The sequence below is a fragment of the Cynocephalus volans genome, chromosome 18 (genome assembly GCF_027409185.1).
Source record: "Cynocephalus volans isolate mCynVol1 chromosome 18, mCynVol1.pri, whole genome shotgun sequence".
Lineage (NCBI taxonomy): Eukaryota > Metazoa > Chordata > Mammalia > Dermoptera > Cynocephalidae > Cynocephalus > Cynocephalus volans.
Window position 1 is genome coordinate 8,019,703 of NC_084477.1, and position 27,390 is coordinate 8,047,092.

Consider the following 27,390-nt stretch of genomic DNA (forward strand, 5'->3'; position numbering starts at 1 on the left):
TCAACACTAGAATACCTAGCATGTAGATGGATCTCAACAAACATTCATTATTAAACAAAGGAAGGCAAATTTAAGAATTTGAGAAATTATACTTATTGGGATTTATTCTGAAAGATATATTAAAAGTTCTTTTTTTTTTTTTTTTTTTTTTTTTTTGTCATTTTTGTGACCGGCCGCACCGCACTCAGCCAGTGAGCGCACCGGCCATCCTTATATAGGATCCAAACCCAGGGCGGGAGCACTGCTGCGCTCCCAGCGCCGCACTCTCCCGAGCGCGCCACGGGGTCGGCCCAAAAGTTCTCATTTTAATTAATGATTACATTCTACTATGTCCTATTGAATTAATATAAACATATTTAATTTTTACTTATAAAGAGACCTATATTTATAAGCAATTAGTGACTTAATTATGGTGCAAACTGTTCAGTGTATATGACTCTACCACCACCCAGTGGAAATAAATGTGTATTACCACATTTGTTAATTCCTTAAAGATGACAAAAATCTCCAAATGGATTAATGGGCCATGAGCAAACATACTTCAACCACAAACCTTTACCAGGTACCTGCTGGGTTCTGGAAATTATACCAGGTTTTATTACAAGCAATGTCGCTCTTGCCTGTCATACAGTTGAAAACATACAGTATGTAGCCTTTTCAGATTGACTTCTTCCCCTAGTATTATGCACTTAAGTTTCTTCCATGTCTTTTCATGACTTGATAGCTCATTTCTTTTTAGCGCTGAAAAATATTCCATTGTCTGTATAAAATTCTATTGATTTTGAATGGCTGAATATCTTCCCTGAAGATGTCTGTCTCATTTCAATCCTAGAATCTTGTCAGCCAGCTAATATTTATTGAGCTTTCCATGCCCATAGTGCTCCCACAAACATAGTGAACATTCCTAAAACACGCCAGACTGTCTGTAAGAAGTTTGGCAAGCACCAACCCCACAAAGTGACACAGTGCAAGAAGGGCGAGGATTCTCTGTATGCCCAGGGAAAGTGGTGTTATGACAGGAAGCAGAGTGGCTATGGTGGGCAGACTAAGACAATTTTCTGGAAAAAGGCTAAAACTATGAAGAAGATTGTGCTGAGGCTTGAGTGTGTTGAGCCTAACTGCAGATCTAAGAGAATGCTGGCTATTAAGAGATGCAAGCATTTTGAACTGGGAGGAGATAAGAAGAGAAAGGGCCAAGTGATCCAGTTCTAAGCTTCATCATTTGTTATATTGTGAAAACAATAAAATCTTGAGCTTATGTTAAAAAATATATATATACTTATTGAAAAGCCAACAAAGTGCCCAATCTCTTAGGCCAACCCTCAACAAGTTTAATCTCTTGTGCTACAAGCCCAAGAGTGTGGACATGAGACAGAATACCTTTTCTGCAAAGTATCAGTAAACCTCAACTATGCTCATTTTCACTACTACTAAGCACCAACGTAGGGTAGGATCTTATAGAACAAGTGGATCTTCTAACTGGCTCCTTGCTGTGGACTGAATGTCCCCCATAATGCACTGAAGCTTGATCCCCATTGTAACACTGTTAAGAGGGTGGGAAATCTGATTATGGTGTTTGAAAGATGGGGCCTGTAAGAGGTAATTGGATCATTAGCACTGTGTCCTTAGGAGTGGATTAATCCACTCATGGAGTAATGGGTTAATAGTTTAATGAGTTATCAAGGAGTGGTTAATGGCTTCATAAGGAGAGCAAATGAGCACATTAACTTTCTCCCTCATGCCATTCTCACCATGTGACACCCCGGTTGCCACAGAACTCAGAAGAGTTCCCACCAAGAAGGTGGCCCTTACTGGGTATGTTGCCTGGACCTTGGACTTCCCAGCCTCCAAAACTGTAAGAAATAAATTTCATTCCGTTATAAATTACCCAGTTTCAGGTATTCTGTTATAAGCAACAGAAAACAGACTAATACAGAAAATCGGTACTGAGAACTGGGGTATTGCTAATAATGAACACTTCAAAATATAGAAGCAGGTTTGGAACTGGGTAACAGGCAGAGGCTGAAAAAATTTGGAGGAGCAGTCTAGAGAAAACTTAGATTCTGGTGAGGGCTTAGAAGACATGAGGACCAGGGAAAGTTTGAAACTTCTTAGAGATTGGTTAAATGGTGGTGACCAGGATGCTGATAGAAATATGGACCACAAGGACCATTCTGAGGAAGTCTCAGATGTAAATGAGGAGCTTATTGGAAACTGGAGCAAAGATAACCCTTGTTTTGAACTGGCAAAAAACTGGGGTGAATTGTGTCCATGCTGGTGGGCTTCAAGGAATGCAGAACTTTAGTGCTATGAATGAGGGTATCCAGTAGAAGAAATTTCTAAGCAGCAAAGCATTCAGGCAGCTGCAAGGATAATTCTAGTGGCCTACACTGAATTATGGCAGTAAAGGCATAATGTAAACACAGAATGTATAATTAAAAAGGAAGCAGAGGGTTAAAAAACTGGAAAACTCTCAGCCTGGCCACTTAAAGAGTGAAAAAGTGTGTTCAGAAGAGGAAACCAAGAGTGTGGCCCAGTGACCATCTTAGGGAGATAAGGACAGAGAGAAGGGATGATCAAGAGAAGGGATGATCAAGCAAATGGAGGAAAGACCTTGAAGGCATTTTAGAGATCTTGGAGGTTGCTCCTCCTATCACAGGCCCAGAAGCTGAGGGAGACAGTGGTTTCGGGGCACAGGCTAGGGGCACCCTCCCCAGGCTCACTGCCCAGGGCTGCCTTGGGGAGGTGCTCCCTGCATTCCAGCACAGCACTCCTCGGCTGCCTCAGCTATAGCTAAATTGGCCCCAGGTGCTGCTGAACCCACTGCTTTGGAAGGCACAAGCTGGAAGACTTGGCAGTGTCCGCTTGGTGTTAAGTCTGCAGGCTGGCAGGATGCAAGAACTGTGGAGGCACAGCAGCATCCACCAAGATTCCAAAGGAATGGAAAACCCTGGGGGCCCAGGCAGAAATCTGTTGCAGGGGCAGAATTGCCACAGAGATCCTCCACTAGACCAAGGCTGAGCAGAAATGTGAGGTCAGAGTTGCAGCAGAGAACCCCCACCCCCACCCCAGGGCCATGCCTAGGGGAGCCATGAGAGCAGGACCGCCATCAGGACCCCAGAACTGTAGAGCTACCAGTGTGCAACACCAGCCTGGGAGAGCTGAAGCATGGACTGAGCCCAGGAAAGCCATAGGGGTGTGGCTGCCCAAGGACATGGGGGCCCAACACCCACAACCAGTGTGCAGAGGATGCCAAACATGGAGTCAAGGGAGATTATTCTCCAGCTTTAAGATATAGTGCCTGCCCTGGTGGGTTTCGGACATGCTCAGGACCTGTTATCTCTTTCTTTTGGCCTATTTCTCCCTTGGTGGGGGAGTGGTGGGGGTTGCAGCTGTCCAGTAAGGAGACCCAAACCCTTGACCTTGGTGTTACATCATGTTCTGACTAACTGAGCTAACCAGCCAGCCCCCTATTTCTCACTTTTTGAACAGTAATATGTACCCTATGCTTGTTCCACCTTTGTATCTGAGAAGTACATAACTTGTTTGATCTCATCGATGAGACTTTGGACTTTTGAGCTGGAACATATTAAGACTTTGGAAATGGAATAAATATACATGAGAAAAACATAAGTTCTGGGGGCCAGGGTCAGAATGCTGTTTACTGTCCCCCCAAAATTCATTGAAGCTTGCCCCCACTGTAACAGTGTTCAGAGAGTGGGAAATCCGATTATGGTGTTGGAAAGGTGGGGCCTTTAAGAGGTGATTGGACTGTGAGGACTGCCCCCCCTCATGAAGGATTAATCCATTTATGGAGTAATGGATTAATGGTTTAATGGCTTATCATGGGTGGTTCAGATGGCTTTATAAGGAGAGTAAGTAAGCACATTACCTCTCTCCCTAATGTCATTCTCAACATGTGACACCCTGTGTTACTACAAAGAGTCACCACCAAAAAGAAGGCCCTCACCAGATGTGTTCCCTGGACCTTGGATTTCCCAGCCTTAAAAACTGTAAGAAATAAATTTCTTTTGTGGGAAGTGAAACATTTTTTATAGAATGAATGCAAAGTACAATGGTTGGATTGACATATTTTGGAGAGATTTAAATTATCAGCAGTGAAAGAGGGAAATAGAGCATATACTTTCTTATAAAGTGTGGTTATTGTTCATTGGTTTTCTTCAGATCTCACAACAGTAAAATAGCACGAAGTCCTCAGATCTTCATTTTCATGTCTTCTATAATGTTCAGCATTATCAAATAAGAGGACCATATTTAAAGGAAGAACATCATAAAATTTACTCATATAATCTGAAGTCAGCTGTATTTCCTGAATTTTCTATATTATGACCCACTGTCAAAGAATCTCGGTCCCCATCATGATTTCAAAAAAAAAAAAAAACTGACTTTTTCTAACAAAATTGTTCATATGTTTACAGTATTGTGTTATAAGTTTAAAGAACCTTCATTTTGTTGCTATGAATTGCCAGTTTTGATGAAAATTCTGCATTCTGATTGGACCTGGGTTTCTTGACCTCAATTTACTGACATTTGGGGATAGATAATTTTTTTCTGTGGTAGGGCTGTCCTGTGTATTGTAGCATATACAGCAGCAGCCCCACCCTCTACCACTAGATGCTAGAAGCATCCCACAGTCATGACAATAAAAAAAGTCTCCGGAAGTTGCCAAATGTTCTATGGAGGCAAAATCCCATTTGAAAATGACAGTGATGTTTCCCAAGGGTGGTACATGTATAACTATTTGAGATGATGAAAAGAGCTTAGGCGTTTTACTGAAACAAAACTGAATTTGAATCCCAGGTCTACTACATAGCATTTCTGTGAATTTGATGAAATTATGTAATCTCTAAGTACTTCATTTTTTTTTCCTGAAATTTAGGAATAATAAGCATTTTAATAAAATGCATAGCAAACAATTGCTAAAGGTTCCATTGGTTTTAGATTTGGCAATATTTATTATATGCATGCTAACATTAAAATACTTTAGGATGGTTTTGAGATTCAAGCAGTAGCTTTATCATACACATTATTGCTTTTCATTAGAAGTTATTTTGTTTCATATAATATGTACAAATTGTATATTTTAATATGCTTACAATGTCATGCTCTCAAAATCCTCACTCATATCTAAAGAAATGTAATAAATAATCCAAAAAACAAAAATAAATAAATTATCCAGTTTCAGATATTCTATTATAAGCAACAGAAAATGGACTAATACACTACTGCTCTACTTAAAGGCCTTGACTAAAACTCAACAGTTAATGGCTAAATGAAGACAGCTGCTTCAAAGACCAGCTGAGTCTGGTTAGGTGCTATGTGAGGAAATTGTTCACATTGCAAAAAAAGAGAATTCCCAAAGAAATATACAGAGAAATGCCCCCCTAAAAAGGAAGGATCATTCAACTATGAAATGAGTTAACAAGGGAAACTGGGATTCTCTCTAGGAAATATTTTTATGGGACAGATACATCTGTAAAGAAACTGCTATGCACTGAAAGATGAGGGGAAAATGCTTAAACTGTCACAGTTAGTCCATAACTAATCAGCCAGTCAAGCAACCAGTCAACAGTTATTTATGGAATTCCTACTATGTGCACAACTCTGCAGCAGTTATAATAAAATGTAAGATATGGTTCTTCCATCAAGAGAAATATTTATTATATGCCTGGGGAGACAAAATAAACACATAAAGACAAAGCAATACATGAAAAGAAATGAAAAAGGCAAACTAATAAGAGAATTTCTCTCTCTGATTTCCCCTAAATATTTTAAGAATAAAAATCTAAGAAGCAATCAATCAGAAAAGAATTTTATTACCTCCAGAATTTAAAAGATGAAAGGATTTGGAGGCTTTTAAAATGTACACACATAAATAATCTGTAGCAATAGTAATAACTGATGAGAGATTATTGAAAACCCACTAAAACCTCACAAAATGTCAATAATGTTTATTCTGCTACTTTATTAAAGCATAGTCTCTAATTAGTTTAACTAGCCACTACTATACACAAACCACTGTGGTAGGCTCTTACTCAATGAGCCAAAATGAAACAGAAATATTCAAAGAATTTTTATATAAAGGAACAGGACAGGAAGCAAGCTTGCAAGGCAGCTCTTTAACAATGAAAGAACTGGGACTGAAAATAAGCACATTTAGCTGTGTGGTCATCTCCATTTATACTGCTATGATAAAATCCAAATATGGCATTAAATCAATGTCTTCCCATCCCTAAAATAATTCACTCTTCAATAAACAAATGGATAACTGAAGAAGTGGGGTGATGGTACACATTAATTCAACAAATACTGAGTTATGATACTGGTCGCAGTGCCAGAAAAGCAAAATTGAATGAGACATGGACCCAGTTTTTGTTTATTTGTTTTTTAAATAAAGAAATAGTCAAGTCCAAGTCCTCGATCTGAAAGAGCTCATGTTATAGAGGATTCCTCTCTTTTTAGGGAGGAAAAGTATGCCTTTAAAAGTAAGGTTCCTTGAAGCAATCCTGTTTTTCCCATCATTACCTACCTAACCAAGAGGCTAGAGAGCTGGAAAACTGCTACACTTGTAAGAATTGAATGGAATATGAATTAGAAATAAAAATTAAATATCTCTAAAACCATACTGCTATACTGGTTCAATGCACATCAAGAAGTTTTGTTTACAGTCCCACACTGTGAAATTTTATTTACACAAAGCAAGATATAACCAGCTAATATTTCACTGAACCAAATGTTAAGAGCTTTCCAAGTCAGAAATGTGCTCTATTAAAAGCTTTAGGGACACGGGGCCTCCAAACGCTGTAGATAAGGCAGACACTATGGAAAAGGCAATGCTGCCTTGAGGCAAAAATGCTAGGAAGTGACAGAATGCCTTTTTTACAATTTGCAGCTAGGTTATTACCCATGATAAATTGATAACCATTCATTAACTTCGAGAGCAATAGACAACTGGCAGGCTATTTCATGCCTCAAAGAATTTATGGCAAATATGACAGGTGACTTTGAATTCAGAAAAGGAAATGGATTCTTTGAAATTGTTACTTTCACGCATTCTTCTTTTAAATAAACTTGAAGGCAGATATTGGTATTTGCTGCTGATAAGAATTAAAGGTCATGATTGTCTACATCAATGATAAAAGGATTAATGTTTATCAGTTGCACCAGTCTGTCAATCAACAATATATGCATGAATCAGGTACTTAAGGTATAACCTGATATACAATCCACTCTGGGTCATAAGGGGAAAAACTACGCAGAATATACATGAATAACCTCAACTAAAACAGAGTGCTATTAACAGTGAGGAATCATGTTTGCAGGCTCTCCGTTGCTGGCACATCCTTGCTACATACCGCAATGTTGGTGTTGCCTAAGGTTTTTGTCTCTGGTTCTATTTTCTTCTTATTCTCCGTGTTCTGAAACTAATCTATTACCTAAGCTTCAGATATCACCTATACTCCACTAGAAAAACCTCTCCTGAATTACAGTGACTGTCAAACCTGGCTGCACAACGGTATCACCTAAGTTGCTTCTAAAACTTATGAAGCTGGACGTCTATCTCAGATTAATTAAAACAGATTCTCTATGTGTAGGACCCAAGGCATGGTTTTGTTGTTTAGTTTTCCTAATGGGCAATCATGGTCAAGACCCACTGGCTTTTCTAGATCTGTCACTCCAGCCACCACCTGGTCAGCTAGACCTGAATATCCCACAGGCACCTCAAACTTCTCTCCTATGTGACACACTTATTCATCCACCAACACCAAGGGAAAGCATTTTTTTCTCTGCCCTAACTGACCCCAGGAGCATTAGGCAGTCCTTCCTCCTAGCTTCTACAGTATTCTGTCCATGCCTCCATTAAAGCATTTATCACCATTTGCTGTGACTGATTTCTTCCCCATGAGACTTTCTTTGTTGTTTTGTTTGTTTTAGTCTCCAAAGCACCCACAAATGGGTGGCACGAGATGGTGACAGCCAAAGCCAAAAAAAAAAAAACACATTTCTGTAGTCAGACCTAACAAGTAATTGCAAGATTGGAAAACTGGAGACACAGCTAAAGGATGATTAACCAAGTAGACACAGAATCAGAGTCATGAAGAGGGCCCTGGGGATGTACCCAGGACTCAGCTTAGTAACTTCTACCCTGATACACTGAATGGACAAGCCTGATTTAAATCTGGCCCCGTGTAGGAGCAAACAGTCCTGAAAAGTCTACCTCCCTAAAGTACAGTATATCAAAATAAGTTCTCCATTTCACACTCACTGCTACAGTCTTAGATGGAGCCTTCATCACCTCTTGCCTAGACTTTTAAAAAAGCATCTTAATTCACGTCCCTACTGACCATCTCTTGCCACTTCAGGCTAACACTGACCAGAGAGTTACCCTTTGAAAGATCTCCTGCCATTTCTCCTCCATTGTTAACTCCTGAGTAGCTCTTAGAGAATGAAGTCCAAATTATCTACCATAGCCTGTACAGCCTTTCTCAACCTGGCTCTAACCAACACCTTCCACTATTCTCTCGTGTAACCTATACTACATTCACACTCAGTTCACAACTTAGTTCTTGTACACGAGCAGTTCATACAGTAAAAATGCTCAATTCATTGGCCATCTGCCATCCAAAATTTACAGATCCTACAGAAATCAAATCAAATGTTACCTCTTAGTGAGGCTGTTCATAACCATACCAGATGGACACCCTCATTCATTTACTGATGATTTCCAAAAGTTTTCCTGGAGGCCCTACTATGTGACAGAAATTGGCATAAACATTCCTATAGTACTTCGTTCAAACTTGAGTTATCAAAGTTATGATGCTATATTAAAAACAGGTGTGACTTTATCACCTCCATCAGTTTGTGCATCTCCTGAAGATAGGGACCATATTTTTTGGTCCAGCTCTCCTGTTTTTCTGGCTTGGATCCAAGAGGGGTTCAGGATGCCAAGCCATGCTGAGTAAAGACTCCCGTGATGGCAGTTCATAGCTGTGGGTACCCCTGCGTCAGGCTACAAGGACTGATCATAGAAAAAAGACCTGAGCCCACATGTAGAATACAAATAGTGAACAAAAAAAGTAAAGAGGGCTCAAAAGGCAAAGTATTGAGGTCTTCTTCACAGATGAGAATGCTAGAGGCAAAAGTGAGAAAGAAACACGACAAGGAGAGATGGAAAAATTGAAAACTAATTTTGAACTAGCATCACAAACATAGCTCATGTGTGCATGTCTTTGTACACTTCGCTGGAACAGGGCCATAACCATCAAGTGGCAAGGCCATTCTAAATACATTACATTCATCTTCACAACCACCCTACAGCCTAACCTAGTGCCAGGAAAGTGTGCTGCAAAAGTGTGCTTAATTAACACTTTTGCAAGCAATAATTATAATACACATGCATGCATTCAATGTGTATTCACATGTTTTACCACTAAGTGAAACAAAGCCATTAGAAACAGTGATTAGAATAGGATATCGAAAACTAGTGACATGAGACTACTAACATTGAGCATACAGTACATATCAAAAGACTAATTTATTCTACCACATACAAGTCAAATGCAATATTAAAGTCTGGACCAGAAAGGCAAAATCAATCAGGAGTTTTGGAAATAAATTGGTTGTCATGTGGACTGAGCATTAGAGGAAACCATTCTGCAGCAACACACACATACACATACATACACTCACACACACACACACACACACACACACACACACACACAGCAGCCAAACAGAGAGAAGCAGAGATGAAAAAACACAGAAAAACATGCTTAGGCTCTTGAAGGCTTTCCTGTCCCTAGTTTCAATCCTTTCCTAAATTGCAAGATGCCCCCCTCCCCCTCAGTTCCATGAGACACCCTGAATCTTTTTAATACAGTGTTCTTTGGTTGAACTAGCTACCACTGGTTTCTGTTACCTGGGGGGGAAAAAAAAAAAAAAAAAAAACCATACCAAACAAAAAAAGAAGTGCTTTGCCTCTGTTCCCTTTATCACATCCAAGAACTTCACTGCCAAAAACATCTACTCCTTTTATAATTATTTCACTTCTTTTTTTAACTTGTATTTTAATTGCCATGTATTGGTTGTACATATTTATGGGGTACAGAGTTATATTTCGATACATGTACACAATATGTGATGATCAAATCAGGGTTATTGGCATTTTCATCACTGCAAAAATTATCATTTCTTTATTATGAGAGCATTTGAGCACCTCTCTTCTGGCCATTTGAGAATATACAATAAATTATTGTTAATTATAGATGCCTAGCACCACCGTAGAACACAAGAAATTGTTTTTTCTGTTGAGCTGTGATTTTGTGTGTTAACCAACCTCTCCTTATGCCCCTTCTCCTCTCCACTTCCCAGCGTCTAGTAACCACAATTCTTTCTATTTCTATAAGCCCAACTTTTTTTTTTTTTTTTTTTTTAGCTCCCACATGTAACTGAGAACATGCAGTATTTCTCTTTCTGTACCTGACTTTTTTCACTTAATATAATGTTTTCCGGGCTCATTCATGTTGCTGCAAATGGGCAACTCGGTGGGGTCACTGGGGCCGCAAGCAGGACACTGGGCCCCCAGGAGAGGCACTGAGGTGCTCTGCAGCTCCTCGGCTGGAGTGGGCAACTCTGAGCATGGTCGCTGGGGCCTCCTATTTCACCTCTTATTCCTCACCAGTTCATTCAGTTAACCTCTACTGAGCACCTATTCAGTGATAGGCACCGCACTAGCGCTTGGCAACAGAAAGATGAACGTCAGTCTCTTCACTCAAGTTCATAATCTAGTGCAGGGTTTTTTTTCACACTGTGGGTCTTTATCAATTGTAAAATTAATTTCGTGGGTCCCAAGAAGCAATTTTTTAATATTTGAAATATAAGAGAATAAAAATAGCGCATAACAAGAAATAAGGTTAAATATTGTTTTCTACAACTTTGTTTTGGTTACATGTGTGTTTGTATTGGATAGCAATACAGTATGTATATCTTACTGTGGGTCGTGAACAAAGAATTTTTAAAATACCAGGAGGTATCTATTTCCTAACAAACTCAACAAACACCAAGGAAGACAGTGGTCAAAAGCTGTGCCTTAGAGAATCCATTAGTGCTTTAATTAATAAAAAATAATTTTAATTGGCATATATCCTTAGTATATATTGATTTTACCAGTACTTGAAAACAGTTGTTGGTTTGCCTCAAGTAGATTAAACATTCCTTCGTTTATAGTTTTAATTAGCTAAGCAAATCCTTTTCTCTTTGTCTTAAACAGAACAAAGAAACTTCAAATAAGCATGTCAGAATTATTACAAACTCTTAATTAGCTAAGTACCAATTTGGTAAGTTTCTACCACACTTAAAATGAATGCTGAGTAGGATAAACACCAGTCATCGTAAGGGTAACTATCAGCTCAAAGCCAGCTACAAGTTAACCCAGAGAACAGAAGACCATGTGGCAGAAGACAACTGTATTCAAATATTACTGAAGGCATACAATGACTCTAAATTATTTAAGGTAACTTCTGAAAAACACAAGTTGAAGAGAATGTAAGAATACATCGAATAACCTTTGGGCATTTTCTGGTATTTCTTGTATTTTCCAAGTATCTTGAGACTAAGAATCTAATTTCATTTCAAGGAAAATTCATTCAGACACATTTATTCTGTGATTTAAAGGCTGCCAATCCTTATCAGGTAGTAGAAGTTGATATTCTTGATTAGTTAACAAGAATGGTTTCTGGGGCTGGCCAGTTAGCTCAATAGATTAAAGGAGGGTACTTACTGATAATACAGAGGTCCAGGGTTCGATCCCTGTACCGGCCAGCTGCCAAAAAAAAGAAAGTTTTTAAAAAAAAGAATAGTTTCTGAACACCTAGTACATGCTGTTCCAGGTATTACACAGAACACCACAAATAATGTGGAATGTCATGAAATACTGATATATTAAAACCCATCATATGTTCAAATACTGATGATATGTTAAAGCCCATCATAAAAACTTAGGACAATTTTAATGGCAGAAAATGATCATGTCACAAGCATGTTTCTGTAGAAAAACAAAAACCTATCATATGAAGCACAACCTATTTCCATGGGTTTTCAAATACATACACCTGCTATTTATTCATCTGTTTCATTAAGGAGAAGGAGGTAACTAAAGGTTAAGGGAAAAAAAATACGTAAAAAAATTAAAATTGAGAAAATGTATTCACAAACATATTTTTTTTCTGAAACAGGGAAAGTGGCACATGCTTCTGGCTCACAGAATACTTGTGTTCATGCATTCATTTTCATTTATTCTAAATTAATTGCATGTCTGCCTAATTCTAGGGACATAAAGACGAAGGCCCTCACAGGGTAGAAAAGGAGCAAACTCATACACCTAACCATAATTTAATCTGGAAAGTGCAACACAAGGGAGGGTACCTCGTCCAGTCTGGTGTGGTGAGAAGGGCAAAGAAGGCTTCCACCAATGAGGTGCACCTAAAGCAAAGGGTAAGAGGTATCCAGGTAAGGGTGTTCGGGTGAAGATAGGGAAAGCCTGGCATTCTGAGTACAGCCATAGCAAGAATTAGTGTGCTGAGTGTGGTGTGGAGGAGGGCAGGAGAATCGCCACCAGGCAATCTGGTATGGCTGAAACAAGTTCAGGGCAAAGACAATCAAGAGAGGGTCCTGGAAACGAGGGGAAGGGTCAGGATGGAAAGACTACAGAAACATTCTAATATTTGGGACTTTATGTTGTAAGAAGTCATGATCCAGAGAAATTTCAGAATTTCTCACTCTGGTGACTAGCAGAGGGCAGACCGGTGAGTACGAAAGAAATCAGCATAAAGAAACATTTTAGGCCAAAATTAGATGAATGCTCTACAATTTGCTGATAAACAAAGCAACAGAATAAACTTTAATTGAGAAGAAGGAAGGAAGGAAGGAAGGATGGGAGGAAGGAATCAATCAATCAGGGGGTAGCAAAACCACCTATTATGGGCCTGAACTTTGACAGTGGGAGTAGGCATGGAAAGGAGAATGTAAGAAAAACTTAGTAATATGGGAAGTAAAATTAACTGCACTTGTTAACTGATCAGAATGACGGTCAAGAAAAGGAAACGGTCACGGAGTGGTTAAAGATAAGGCAGGGAGGAACGTGTACACATGGAAAGGACTTTAAGCCCTAAACTAGGAATAACAGCTAAGAGGGAGAACAAGAATGGATACCAGGTGACAAGATAGGAGACCACTACAGAAATCTAGGCAAGAGATTCTGGTGTGATGGTTTGGACTAGGGTGATGACAGTGGAGATACTGAGATACGTACACATATATGTGAAAAGCATTTCATTGCTGACATCAGTAGGATTTGCTGATGACCAGGCTGATGAGGCAGGGAGAGGGAGAGAAGATATCAAGGGTGCCTCCCAGGTTTCTCACAAGGGCAAAATGGTGGTACCAATTACTGAAATGAAGAAAGTGGCAGGAAAAGCAAATTTAAGAAGGGAGTTGACAATAGTGTTTTAAACGTGTCGGATTTCAAGCACCTCAGGTATCCAAGATGAAATATCAAATTGAACATAAGGGTATGCAACTCAAAAGAAAGATTTGTTTAGACTGAAAATATAATTAGCGGATTCTCTAGGACATAAGTGATTGTAACCACATATGAGATAAGCAGAGGAAGAGTATGGACCAAAAAGATGGCCTAGGAACAGGCACTCAGGTCTAAAATCTAAACTGTGGAAGCCAGGGGAGGATAAGCCTGCAAAGGAAACTGAAGCGAAGTCTTCAACTGGAAACAAAGCTTTTGAAAATCTGATTGTGAAGGAGACAGCACAGTATTAGGAGTGTGAGCTAAGGAAGAGGGTGCTGTTTTTTTGTTCTGTTTTTGATGGAGACAATACTGTGCAGCATATTTAAGAAAAGCTCATGAGAATGAAGGAAGGAAGGAAAGAGTCAGAAGAGAGAAAAAGGTTAAATATACATGAGGAAAAAAAGATACTTAAGAGCATAAGTTTCCAAGAAGTCTAAAATATATGGCTCCAGCACCCACATGGAGGGACCAGCCCCTCCTCTCCAAGATGGTGTCTGGTTAAACAACAGTTTGCATGACTTCAGGACGGTGGCTGAGGAAGCAGTCTTGGGGCCAAAAAGTATCCTCTGATCTCTATTTTTCCAGCTCATTGTGTGAAAATTAGATTGGACATATCACTAAATTGTTAGTCACTAGGTACAACTGGTCCTGTATAGCCTTTTTTCCCCTACGGATCTGTGAATGTTTATTATTAGTAATGTCTTCCTTGGTTCTGTATGTTAAAGCAAAGAAAAAAGATAGTTTTGTTATTTAATCTTTTTTTAGCTTGATTTGAGGGACTTGAGATTGTCATTTAGTACATATCTTCTGGCTTTAAGAAATAAACTCCTTGAAATTGAGGAGCATAAATTGCAGGAATAAAACATGAATAAAATAAAAGTATCTCAGTTAAACCTCTTAATTTGTTTTCTAGATGCTGCTATACTTCAAGATGGTAACGTGGAAAAGACAGAAAGATGCCTAAACACCAGCTGATGGTTTCTTATCAAAAGCTGTTTCATCAGACGCAACAGATACGGAAGGAGATGCTAGTCTACCAAATAACGTTGATTCTATATCTAGCAACTTGAATTGTTTCAGGAAAAATAGACTAATTCATAAATCTGGTAGTAAGGCACTTGTAGGAGTAACTATGAACTGCCGTCAGTAGATGACCAAAACGTAACATCTACTTTTAGAACTGTGCCAAATACACTGCTAGCAACTCCTGCTACGGCAGAGGGAATCAGTGCTGATAATAAAACATAAATTAATGAAGGAAGTTCAAAAGTTTGGAAGAAGTACTGAAAAAAAAATCTATCAATAAAAAAATGGGAAGTTATATCATTCTATTATTCAGGACAAGAGAGACAAGATCATTTGACAGAACTGGGTTCATATACTTCAAGATGGCTCTTGTTTAGCTTGACTAAAAGAACCAAATATGCCTTTGTTAAAAATTACAATTAAATTCACTTTTGGATATACAATTTAATGATCTTTTGCAAATGCACAGATACAGAACAGTTCCATGAACCCCCAAATGCCCTGTGCCACCCCTTTGTAGTCAGTCCCTCTCTCTACTCCTATACCCCTGCAAAACAGCCTTCTGAGACACTGTGCTAGCACTACCACTGGGGTCCATAGTCATTTTGCCTTCAGTCATTAAGTCATTACACACAGTAGCCTTTTCATGCTAAACCCAGGCCACTGCCTACCTACTGACCCATTCAGCACTGCTACATTCCATCAAGAGCCAAAGGAAAATTCTGGATCCCCCAGCGTTACAAGCACATGCCACAAAGAACAAGAAGTATTGCCATATTAAGCCACTTTCCTTGCCCACTCACTAGAGTGGCCTCTCTGCTGTTGGACACCTACTTTCCACCATCACCACCGTCACCTAACACACCTGCCAAACAGGGAAGATCTCACCAACTGCTTCTTCATTCTGGGCTGTCTTCCTCTTCCCAAAATTACCCTTGGTCAGAAAAAGCCTTACAATTACTGTAAATCTCATTATCTAGTAGTCCAGGGTTGGGTGTTAACATATCAATAGAAGCTAAAGGGATTTTTCAAACAGCTGATTCCAGGCTAAGGAGGGAAAGTACAACATAAGCCTGGAACACTTATCACGTCAGAGAGTAAGAAAGTGTTCCGAAAAATTATGGGGGCAGATCGACAGATACAGGAGCCAGCTGGAAGGGACTCCCATGAGTGAAATCTGTGACAGCTTTAGCATCAAAATTAATAAGAACAATAATGGATTATAACCCACTGAATAAAATAGGAATCCATGAGTCCAAACTGATAATAGATACATAAATAAACAGGGGAGAAGGTGGGACTCTTCTTCACAAGAGAATAAGGAAATAAACAGAGAGAGAGTGGAGGAGTTGGAAAATCATATTTGGCAACCAACACAAGAACTATTGGTTCAGGCAAGAACCTATCAAAAATAGATACTAACTCTATGAAGGAAAAAAAATGATGAGGAATACATATGGTCTCAAAGTGTCTCCCCACGGATTGGCTTATTAGTTGCAAGGGGAAAAACAGTAACTACCCAGCCCAGGAAGTACTTGACCAGGTGATTAAAACTTCACCAGTAAGGAACAGACAGACACCATGTGCCTACTGATGTGATGCCCTGAGAGAAACACAAGATCATTCATGTAGTACTCTGACTGGGGATGAAAAATCCAAGTCTAATCATGAGAAAACATCAGACAAACCCTAATTTAGAAACATTCTATAAAACAACAGGCTTGCATTCTGCAAAAATATTAACATCATAAAAATACTGATGTCATAAAACACTAAGAAAGGCTGAGGAACTATTCCAAATTAATGGAGACTAAAAAGATATGACAACTACATATAATACGTAATCCTAGACTGAATCTTGGACCAGAAGAAAAAAATGAAGCAAAGGACATTATTGGAACAATTGACAAAACTGGAAATATGGAATGCAGATAAAAAGTATTTTGAGAATGTTAAATTTTCTGGATTTGATTAAGTGTTCAGTAGATACAGAAGAGAATAGAATATCCTTGTCCTTAGGAAACATACATTAAAGTATTAGGTTATTATACATGCAGCCTACTTTCAAATGGTTCAAAAAAATAAACAATTTGTGTGTGTGTGTGTGTGTGTGTGTGTGTACATAGAGAGAAAATAAATAAATATGATAAAGCCAATGCAGCAAACATTAAAATTTGCTAAATTTGGACAAAGGGCATACGATAGTTCTATGCAGAGTTCCAACTTTTCTGTAATTTTTAAATTATTCTTAGATAAAATTATTTTTTTAAGTGGTTGACCAATTTTAAAACATTATTTAAAAATAAAAATGCATTTACCCTTCGTCTTTAACCATAATAAACAAGCTAACAAAATATACTTTCCAATGAAAAAGATATAAAAATTAATGTGACATAAAGCATAGATAAATATTTCATGAGAGGATTAAAGCTTCAGCTAGCAATTATGCACTGGTGCTTTGCTTATTGTTCCACTTGGATTTCATTTTGGGCTCATCAGGGATGCCCTGATTAAGATTAAAACACTTTATCTCTTATCTATAAATAGATCTTTAAATTTGAAAGAAAGTTCTATAAAAATGTAGAAAGACCATTCCTTAACTCAACTAGGTTAAGAACTGCACAGATACCAAATTTGGCTACTAATCTCATTAGCCTTTAAAAGCTAATTAGCAGGAAGCACAACTCAAATATAGAAAGTGGAAAACATTCAGCCCAATCTTGGGGAATAAAAACCTAAAGGTGTCACTTGTGATGTATTAGGCCCTCAATAATCCTATAAACAGCAGGTAAGCAGTCAAGCAAAATACATGAGCATAGCTTTCCAATTATTCCTCATGTTATTTAAGTTATTAAAAAAGATGGGAAGAATACAAACCAACACAAGCCACAAAGGGCTTCAGAAAAACACACATACCACATTCCTACAAACATATACAGACAATGCCATATGTAACTACAATAATCGGAGGCTTTGACCTTGTGAAAAAGAACCCAGAAAAGTGACAGACAGCCCTTTATGAAATTTAATGAGTGGATATGCATCTACAATAGCTGGAAGTACATTTTATTTTGTTTTTTAAATTTTTAATCAAAGCAATATACACCATATGGTTAAAAAGTCAAACAGCATGAAAGGGCTTCCTTGTCCTGCTCTCCAAAGGCAATCATATTTAACCATTTCATTTTGGGGGTCTCTGGCAGTTTCTCACAAATTTCTCCATAATATGCATTTACCACTATTTCTCCATTTATACCCTTTAGATATCTATGAGGTATTAAACATTAGGACATGATGCTTTAGCCAACTTACACTTCTCATGAATACTCCTCCCCCTAACTCTTCTTTTATTTTTTTTTCTTTTCTTTCCTTTTTTTTTTTTTTTTTTTTTTTGCGAGTTTTGTGTTTTATTGACCCAGTGATGCTCAGGCCTTGACCACGTCCTTCTGGAGTCACTTCTTCTGCCGCTGCTTCTTGGTCTTCAACTTCTCCTCGTACTTGTTGAGCCAGCAGTGCATGGCATGTGTTTTCTTGGGCCTCAGATCCAGGGGCTTGTACTCCTTGCTCTCGTAGAATTTCCTAAGGTTTTCTTTCCAAGTCTGGTTAACAACGGTAAGAACATGGGCAATGGATGGACGCCACATCACCTGTCACTTCGGCAACACGAAGCTGGGACAGCTCCACCTTCATGTCGTCCAGCTGTTTCAGCAGTTCCTCCTTGCTGCAAAGGTTCCGAGCCTTAGTCCTGGCCATGGCTGCCCAAGATGCTGCTGCCCCTCTCTCTCTTAATGTATCTCACCGATTTGAGTTCTTCTGTTGGTTACATTCAAGATAAACTTCCAATTTTATTTTTTCTACCAACTACAAAATATCTTTATTCCCCCTTCACAAAACAAGGCTATTAGACCTGTACTCATTCTTCTACATTTGCTCCCAACCCATCAGTTGTACTTTATTTTTACTTTGTTAAGGTTTATAATTCACATTCCTTGATGTAACCATAATTTAATAAGTCTTCCATGCATTGTCCATAGCAGTGGCTCTTAAACCATAATGAGCATCAGAATCATCTGGAGAACTAATTAGAAAACAGATTGAGGGACCCCACCCCACCCCACCCCTGCCACCGAGTGTCTGATTCACAGGTCTGGGTTTTGGCCAGAGGCTATGCATTTCTAGCAAGTTCCCAGGTGATGCTGATGCTGCTGGTCCAGAGAACAAACTTGGAGAAGCACTTGTCTAAAGGATGATTCTGAAGGTGAAAACCAATAAAGAACATTGCTCACTAGAGGATCAAATAGTACATTAAGATTACATTTCATTCTTTATAGTTGTAATGTACGACTCCTGCTACTCAAAAAAGCATGTTCCTAGTGCCACAATTAAATGCGATCTCTTTTCTGCCTCACCACCAATTGTTCCAAAGCACACCATATTTTTAACTTGATTTCTCTTTAGATCACAATTTTTTGTACTAAATTCTTTTGGAATTTGTTTTCCCTTATGTTTTTTGTGGGCTTTTTATTCATTCAATCCATTGCGTGGATTAGGAAACTAAAGGCCTTATCTTTTCGTTTGAAAAAACTAAAGCGTAGGCATGTTGCCAGCAGTTATTCCGGGATTTCATTGCACTACAGGATAGTTTTACTGTTTCCTGGAGTTCAGGGGAAAGGTTAGAACTGGAGACACACATTTGAGAACCATTAATTTACAGGCAGTGTCTTAAAAGATGGCTCAGGGTCATCACGAGGGCACAAACCCAGTAATACTTCTGTCTTAGGTTCTTCACCTTTTGATATCATAGAACAACAAGGAACACTTTCAGGTTAAACACACAAACTTACTTATTATTACCTGCCACCTATCCCTAACCCAGAAGGATAAGAAAGTGAGGATCCTGTTCTGAAGACATGCTCCACAATCTCACATAACCAGGAATAGTCTGCACCCAGAAGGGAAGGGGCCAGGCCAGGGTCTGAGCAGCCTGTGAGAACTGCCCCTCCTCCTCTGGTCAGATGAGAAACAGCTCTTCTGTACAGTAAGGAGGTCCCAGCAAGTAAGAAAATTCCCAAGTGCCCTGGAAAAGAATACTCCAAATTTTCAGTTGCCACCAAATATGTCCAAAAGCTTCCCTCTCCACTCCATCCCGACCACATACACACTCATTCAAAGTTCAAAGCAATACTCAGAGTACCATAAGCGAATTGCTCACAGTTTTAGAACCACAGATTCTAATCAGTCATCGGTGATCCTCCTAAAGGAGTCTGACTGCATCATAGCTCAAAGCCAAGGAAAATGGAGGCCTAGAATGACTGCCTCTGCTACAGAGAGCATTTAAATGCGTACCCCTGGATGAGCGCACCTAAAAAATGAACACAGAGAGACAAGAAGATTGTACCCTGAGGCACTCCCTATTTACCTGGCAGGTAGAAGAGGCAGAGTCAGCAAAAGACACTAAGAATTAGACAGTGAGGTAAGAGGAAAATCAAGAAAGTATGGCATTATGTGCAAGTCAAGAGAAGCAGGTATTTCAAGAATAAGGGAGACATTAGCCATCAGGGAAATGCAAATCAAAGCCACAAAGAAATATATTCTAACCCCTAGGATGACTCTAATCAAAAGGCAGATGATAAACATTGGTGAGGACGCAGAGAACCTGGAACCCTTAGGCACTGTTGGTGGGAAATGGCACAGCCACTTTGGAAAACAGACTGTCGGTCCCTCAAATGATTAAACATAGAATTACTATATGATCCAGAAAATCTAGTCCTACATATATATACCCAAGAGAAATGAAAACATATGTCCACACATAAACTTATACATGAATGTTCACAGCAGCATTATTCACAATAGCCAAACGTTATGCTAAATAAAATAAACCAGACACAAAAGGACAAAAGTACAAGTCCTCTTATATAAAATATCTAGAATAGGCAAATTCTTAGAGACAGAAAATAGATCAGAGGTCACCAGGGGCTTGAGGGGAAAGAGGGGAGTGACTGCATAATGGTTACAGAGCTTCTGTATGGGGTGAAGAAAAAGTTCTGGAAACAGAATGGTGATGGCTGCACAACATTGTAAAGACAATTAATGCCAATGAATTGCACACTTAAAAATGGGTAAAATAGGGTGGCCAGTTAGCTCAGTTGGTTAGAGCACACTGTTGATAACACCAAGGTCAAGGGTTCACCAGCCAGCCACCAAAAAAATTAAAAATAAAATTGCAAATTTCAAGCTGTTTTACCACCAAAAAAAATCAGTGGGCAACTGTGGAAAAAAATGGCTAAGAAAAGGCAAGTATGTAAACTGAGACTAGGAAGCTACTTCAGTTATCATGGCAAGAGATGACATGACTTGGATTAGTGTAAATAGCGGAGATAGAGAAAAGTATGCGAATTATGTCTGAGAGGTAGAACCAACAGATCATGCTAGTGGACTGAATATAGTGGATCAAGAGAAAGGGAAAGAAAGCACATTTAGGGATACTGCCAGTGGCACAGCCGTAAGACCTCAGTCGGAAATGCAAGATGGGAAGAAGCATAATTCTGCAAAAACAATGCCTTTTCAATTACAAGGTAATGTCAAGACTTACCAGTTGTTCAGACTACAATGAAGACAGTAAATAAAGTCACCTCTGAGACATATATATATATATAAAAGACAGTCCCCCTTTTCAAAACTACTAGACATTATGCACCGTCTAAAAAAACACAAAACCTCCTGTGAAACATTCTTATAAAATATAGAGCCTGAAAATGATCAAGCCTAGATCAAACTATCAATTTGTAATTTACCAAGGAAAGAAGAACATATTAAAAAATAGTTTGGGCACACAATCAAAAAATCCAGATTTGGAGGGAAAAGCAATTTCTTCAATGAATAAAAAGGAAAAGCAAAAGATACTGAAGGAATCAACAGAGTTAAAACCAGTATCATGAGGTGGTAGTTACAAAATATTGTGAATTTACTAAATGCCACTGAGTCCCTCACTTTAAAATAGTTAATTTTATGTTATGTAAATTTCACATCAATTAAAAAAAAATCAACCAATTGCAATGTAGTCTTTATTTGGATCTGGATTTGAACAAACAAAATATAGACAATTGGAGAAATTTAAATGCTGAATGGATGTTTAGTGCTATTAAAGAATTATTGTTAATTATTTTAGTTATGACAAGGTTTTGATTAGTTTTTAAAAGAGTCCACATAGCTTTGAGATATATATTAAAGTATAGAGCAAATGATTGATATTTGGGATTGCTTCCTAAACTGAACGTAGGGAGGAAGGGGGCAACTGAAACTACTCACAAATAATAGCCTAATGAATGAAATGGCTTCTCCAGCATTACTTCCACAAAAGCAACTTCTCCAGTGTTACTTCCACAGAAGCAAGACATTCTTGTTTTCTAAACTTTTCTGTTCCCTTTAAATGTATAACTGTAACCTTACCTGCTTGCCTCCTGATGCTATATCAAGAAAGGAAGTCAGCCAGCATGAATTCTCAAAATGTCTCCCCACTGCTTTCAGACTTCCCCTGTATCTTTACCAAACCTGACCACTTCCCCAGGCCCCCCATGGAACCCCCACCATCAATCTATGAAATTTTTTCCCCGCACATCACCAATAGCCTTTAGATTTTAAATCCAAAATGGAAGTCTCTTTTTATTCTCATGTTACTTGATTTCTCCAAAAGATATAAACACCTCCTCTTTCTTAAAACTCTATCTTCTTCTGGCAGCTATGACCATCTCCTTATATTCTTCCCGTATGGCTCTCACTGGCTCTCTTCCTTTTCTAAGTTTTAACCACATAACACTCCCTTAGGCTCAGTCCCCAAACCTAATCTCTTCTCACTTTGGGCTCTCCCCTGGCCTGTCCTATCCCTTCTCATGCCTCCTACAATTAATTACCCATACCTAGCAGCATACCTGAAACACTGCTCAGTAAATACTTCTTGACTGAAATAAATACACATGTACACGCAATGCAGAGTTGGCAAAAGAAGGCAGAGAGCCCAGACAGAAATAGTAGCAAAAAGCAGACCTATTCAATGTAAATGACAGAAACTCTAGTAAAACACATAAAAGAACAAAAGAGGAAAGAGGCAGAAGGAGTCACAAAGATAATCCAGCTGCTGTAGTCCAAATTCAAAAAACTGTCTTTCTTTGCAAAGGAGTTAGTCATACGCTGGTCTTCAAAAGAAACAACTGTATGCAAAGGATAAGTCCAATGAGCAAACATAACCTTTCATTATAGCATGGTTATTCCCCATGAGATAACTGAGTTCAGATGCTTTCTTATGCACCAGCAATACTGCTCAGCTTAAAGACAGTCACATATCTGTCTTCATCTCTCAATTCCTATGCCCTGGGTGATTTAAAACATTTCAAAGACATTCAGAGCTGAAAAGAACTTAATTCATAAATACCACTAAGTCCTAGGCAAACTTATAGAGTGGTTAGAAAATCCTCTAATTAAGTCATGTTTTTATTATGATCACCAACTCCAACCATTTCATTGATTCTCTTACATCTTGCCCAGTATTCCCCATAGTTCTTAGCACATAGTGGGCATTTACTAAATATTTATTGATTAAACTAATAATCTACATCCCTGTCAATATTATATTCATTTCTTTATTTAAATATTTCAACTAGGCCAGTCCCTACACTAAGAGATAAGAATTCCTCTAACAGAAAAATGGACATACTTCCACATGAAGTTCACAGTGTGTGGGGGCTGGCCAGTTTAGCTCAACTGGTTAGAGCACAGCCTTGTAACTCCAAGGTCAGGGGTTCAGATCCCCATACCAGCCAGATGCCAAAAAAAAAAAAAAAAAAAAATGAAAATGAAGTTCACAGTATGATAGAAGACACAGGTAAAGGAATGAGAAATCCCAATATAATGCAAAGTGTGCTACGATAAGAGGAATATACGATGCTATGAAAGCAGCCAGCAAGAGCACTTAACCCAGACAACAAGGGTACAAGAAGGCTGCTGGAAGAAGTGAGATGGAAGTGGAAACATGAAGGATAAGTAGAAATCAGCCAGGCAAAAGGTATAGGACTGGGGAGGAAAGAGGCAAAAAGAACAGTACGTGTGAAAGCCAGCGGCAAGAAAAAGCATGAACCACTTATGGACCTGCAAGTAATTCAATTTGGCTGGAGTACAGAGGTGGGGCAAAGAGGGCCAATGGATGCAACTGGAAAGGTAAACAGACAGCAGATTTGCCTTGTAATTTATCCTAAGAACAATGGAAAACTACCGAAGAGGTTGAAAGCAAGGGAGTGACATGATCAGATTTTTGTTTTAAGAAAGATCACTCTAGATGTAGGAAAAAAGAAGTGGAGGAAGCAGGAATGGAGGCAGGAAGACCAGTGAAGAGGCTGTGCAGTGATGAAGGAAGAGATGATCATGAGAGCTGAAGTACAGAAGCAGCAGTGGGAACGGAGCAAAGTTGGAGATTTAAGAATTATTTATGAAAAGGAATCATGAGAACGTGGTAAGGATTGGGTATGCTGGATAATGGAGAGGGAAGAAGAAGATGGTATCTAGGCTTCTAGATTGAACAGTTGAGAAAAGAAACGAGGAGGTACGGGTTTGAGGAAAATGATAATGACCTGAATTTTAGACTAAGTTTTAGGTGTCCATGAGCCACCCGAGAAGAGGTGCCCAGTAGGTAAGTGGAGATATGAGTCTGCAGCTCAGGAGAGGTATATGGAATATAGACAGAGGTTTAAAATTCAGGGATTCCCAAGAATTGAAAACAAGTGAAACAATTGAAAACAATTCTATACACACACACACACACACACACACACACACACACACACACACACACACACACTTCACATAAATGTCCATAGCAGCATTATTCACAAAAGCCAAAGGTAGAAATAACTCAAATGCCCATCAACTGATGAATGGATAAACAAAATGTGGAATAGCCATGATATGGAATATTATTCAGCTATAAAAACAGGAACAAAGTACTGACACATGCTACCACATGAATGCACCTTGAAAACATTATGCTAAGTGAAACAAGCCAGACGCAAAAGGCTAACTGTTATAGAACTCCATTTATATAGAACAACTAGAATAAGCAAATCCATAGAGAAAGAATGTAGACTACTGGTTGCCAGGGACTAGGGAACAGGGAGGGTTAGAGAATAACTGCTAATGGGTACAGAATTTCTTTTGGGGTTGATTTAAATGTTCTAGAATTAGACACTGGTGATGGTAGGGCTGGCCAGTTTGCTCAGCTGGTTAAAGTGTGGTGTTGATAATGCCAAGGTCCAGGATTCAATCTCCGTACCAGCTAGCTGCCAAAAAAAAAAAGGGAGAGAGAGAGAGAGAGTGGTGATGGTTGCACAATTTTGTGAATATACTAAAAACCACTGAATCGTACACTTTAAAGGAATGAATTTTATGGTATAGTAGTTACACCACAATTCAAAAAAAAAAAAAAAAAACGAACGAAAAGTCATGGGTAATAACTCCTATATAGCTCAACCCTCCTGCAGAAAGCAACTATAAACTGTAGGCAAAATAAAAAAAACTACCTGAAGGCACTGGAAAGTAACCAAAGCAGAGAGAAGCTTATAGAAGGGGAGAACAGGGGGTAGTAGAATTGGGGTAAGTCTTGGAAGAAGGGAATGGCACTGGGTGAATTTCCAGCTTTGTTGTTGTTATTGTAGAATGACCGTCATTCTGACAGCAGGCCCCAGTCTGCACTATGCAGGGCAGCTAAAACTAGAATAAAAGTTGCAGTTTTACTGGCTTGAAGAACCAGAGTTTGAGATAAGCACAGAAGTTAGAAACTGAAGGGGAAAAACCAAGAAAGGAGAGACCCACAGAGGGAGAATGTGCCCAAATTCTAAATATAAACTGTACCCAAATTTCTGGCTTGATCCCCAAACTACACATGTATAGGGCAGACTGAAAGCAGCCCAGCTAAAGCTAAAAGAACTGACCAGAGATCTTACCTGCTGCCCACTACAGAGAAGAGAATCTAGAGCTTGAGATTCTCCCAGCTATCGTAACTATCATCAGAGAGAGATAGATTTGAGAATAATAATTGGTAAGTGAAGCTTGGGAGATATGAGACTGCTGAGGGTCCTTACTTATAAGTTAAAGTGGGTTTCATATTACATTCCAACAATGATCAGATGATAATGGCCTACTAGGAGGAGAAAGGTATTAAGAAAGATTATGAGGCCAATTCCAGGCATGGTGGGGAAAAATACCACAGATTAGCCAAGTGTGTTAGGGAAAAAAATGTAGTACCACCATGCATGACGTACAGCTGACATTTCTCTCCTAAAAACTAAAATCATGGTTTCTCCACACTTGATAAAACTAACAGAGAACCTTGTACAAGGTGGGTTCGCTTTTCTTTGATGACGTATCCATCCCTGTGTGTATTTGTTTGTTTGTTTGTTTGTTTGTTTGTTTGTTTAATCCATTCCCATGTGTCTTAATGCTCCCTGCTTACTGCTCTAAGATAAATCCCAAGAGATGATCCCAAAGTCTGGGACAGAAGAGAAAACATTGTTTTAAGTTTAATTCTCTAAAACCCAAATACAGCACATGCAGTTTTGTTGGACCATTTCTTTTAAAAACACACACATACATGTGCATGTATATATGTATGTGGATATATGCAGACATGTGTGTATGCGTGCATGTGTTAAGTTGGATGATGTTGGCTGCAGTGAAAATAGAAATGTAGAAATTCAGGATGTATTTGAGAGAATAGCTGACAGGACTTGACGTTTAATTGAATGTAAAGAATGACACGGTTCCCTTTAAAGATTTTCCATCCTTTCTACAACTGGATCATTGTTAAAGTATCACGCAAGACATTTCCGGTCAATTGGTCTTCTCTGAGGAATCTTTTTCTTTCCCTTATTTGGTATGTTTCTTAACTTTTTAGTTTACGTTCTTACGTGGCTTAAGTTATGGCAATAAGGAACACTACTAAACTAAATCTAACTGGTTTTACATCTTGCAAACAAGTACTTTAGCAGTTTGGGTTCAGAATATATTTTGAGTAAATCTGATTATGGTATTATTTATTTCATTATATACATTTTTTAAAACTGGGAAAAATGTATTATTGCTTTTACTGATGAGTATTCTGTTTATTTCAGAGAAAAAAGTATTTTATGACCAGCTCTATAAATTACTGCTCTAGGCTTATTTCAGAACCATTTTTCTAAAAATTGTTGTTTTACAAGTTCAGTCACTTCTAACTAGGAATATTACTAACTTTCTAATAGGCCTTATAAGTTTGAAAAACATTACTATATACTAAAATTGCCCCCCTCCCACAGCAGACAAACCCTATGCACTGACAATCCAAAATCCATTTATGACATATCTGATTGTTGAGTTTGGGAGAAGCAAATGAACATACCTGGCTCAATCCCTTCAGAGTTTCACCCATTCATGTCTTAGATTCTGCCTGAAGACCTTCTGGACCACGTGCTGCCCCTCTGTGGGGTAAGATTTAGAGACGGAGGCTCTGCCTCTCGAGGGAAACCTGTGGTTGTCCAGAGTTCCCATGAGATTGAGTAAATTTGCCTGTGTTGCCTAAATCTGTGCAAGCTGACTGCTGCCACACACCTAAGCCATGTTCTTCAAACACTCCACCTCTAAAGATGAAACTATGCAAAACAAAACAAAACAAAACAAATCTGTAGGGCCATTTAAATTCACCATACCTTTTGGTAAGCAAACTTACAAAGACTTATATT

General features: G+C 38.7%; 2 protein-coding genes and 1 pseudogene across 3 annotated transcripts in view; 1 reads left to right on the top strand and 2 right to left on the bottom strand.

Moving 5' to 3' along the window:
* Positions 1-1,231, top strand: part of LOC134366486 (large ribosomal subunit protein eL42-like) — a 21,313-nt gene extending 20,082 nt beyond the window's left edge. The window contains exon 3 of the mRNA XM_063082885.1: positions 879-1,231. Within this exon, the coding sequence (XP_062938955.1) occupies positions 879-1,212 (334 nt within the window). The 3' untranslated portion in view covers positions 1,213-1,231. The remainder of the gene's footprint in view (positions 1-878) is intronic.
* Positions 1-27,390, bottom strand: part of SMYD3 (SET and MYND domain containing 3) — a 663,795-nt gene that overhangs the window by 606,810 nt on the left and 29,595 nt on the right. Inside the window, exon 2 of one of the 2 annotated variants that reach the window (XM_063082740.1) lies at positions 11,801-11,842. The exons of the other annotated variant lie outside the window; for it this stretch is intronic. Within the exon in view, the coding sequence (XP_062938810.1) occupies positions 11,801-11,842 (42 nt within the window). The remainder of the gene's footprint in view (positions 1-11,800; positions 11,843-27,390) is intronic. 2 annotated transcript variants of the gene reach the window in all.
* On the bottom strand, positions 18,079-18,379 carry LOC134366343 (large ribosomal subunit protein uL29-like; annotated as a pseudogene).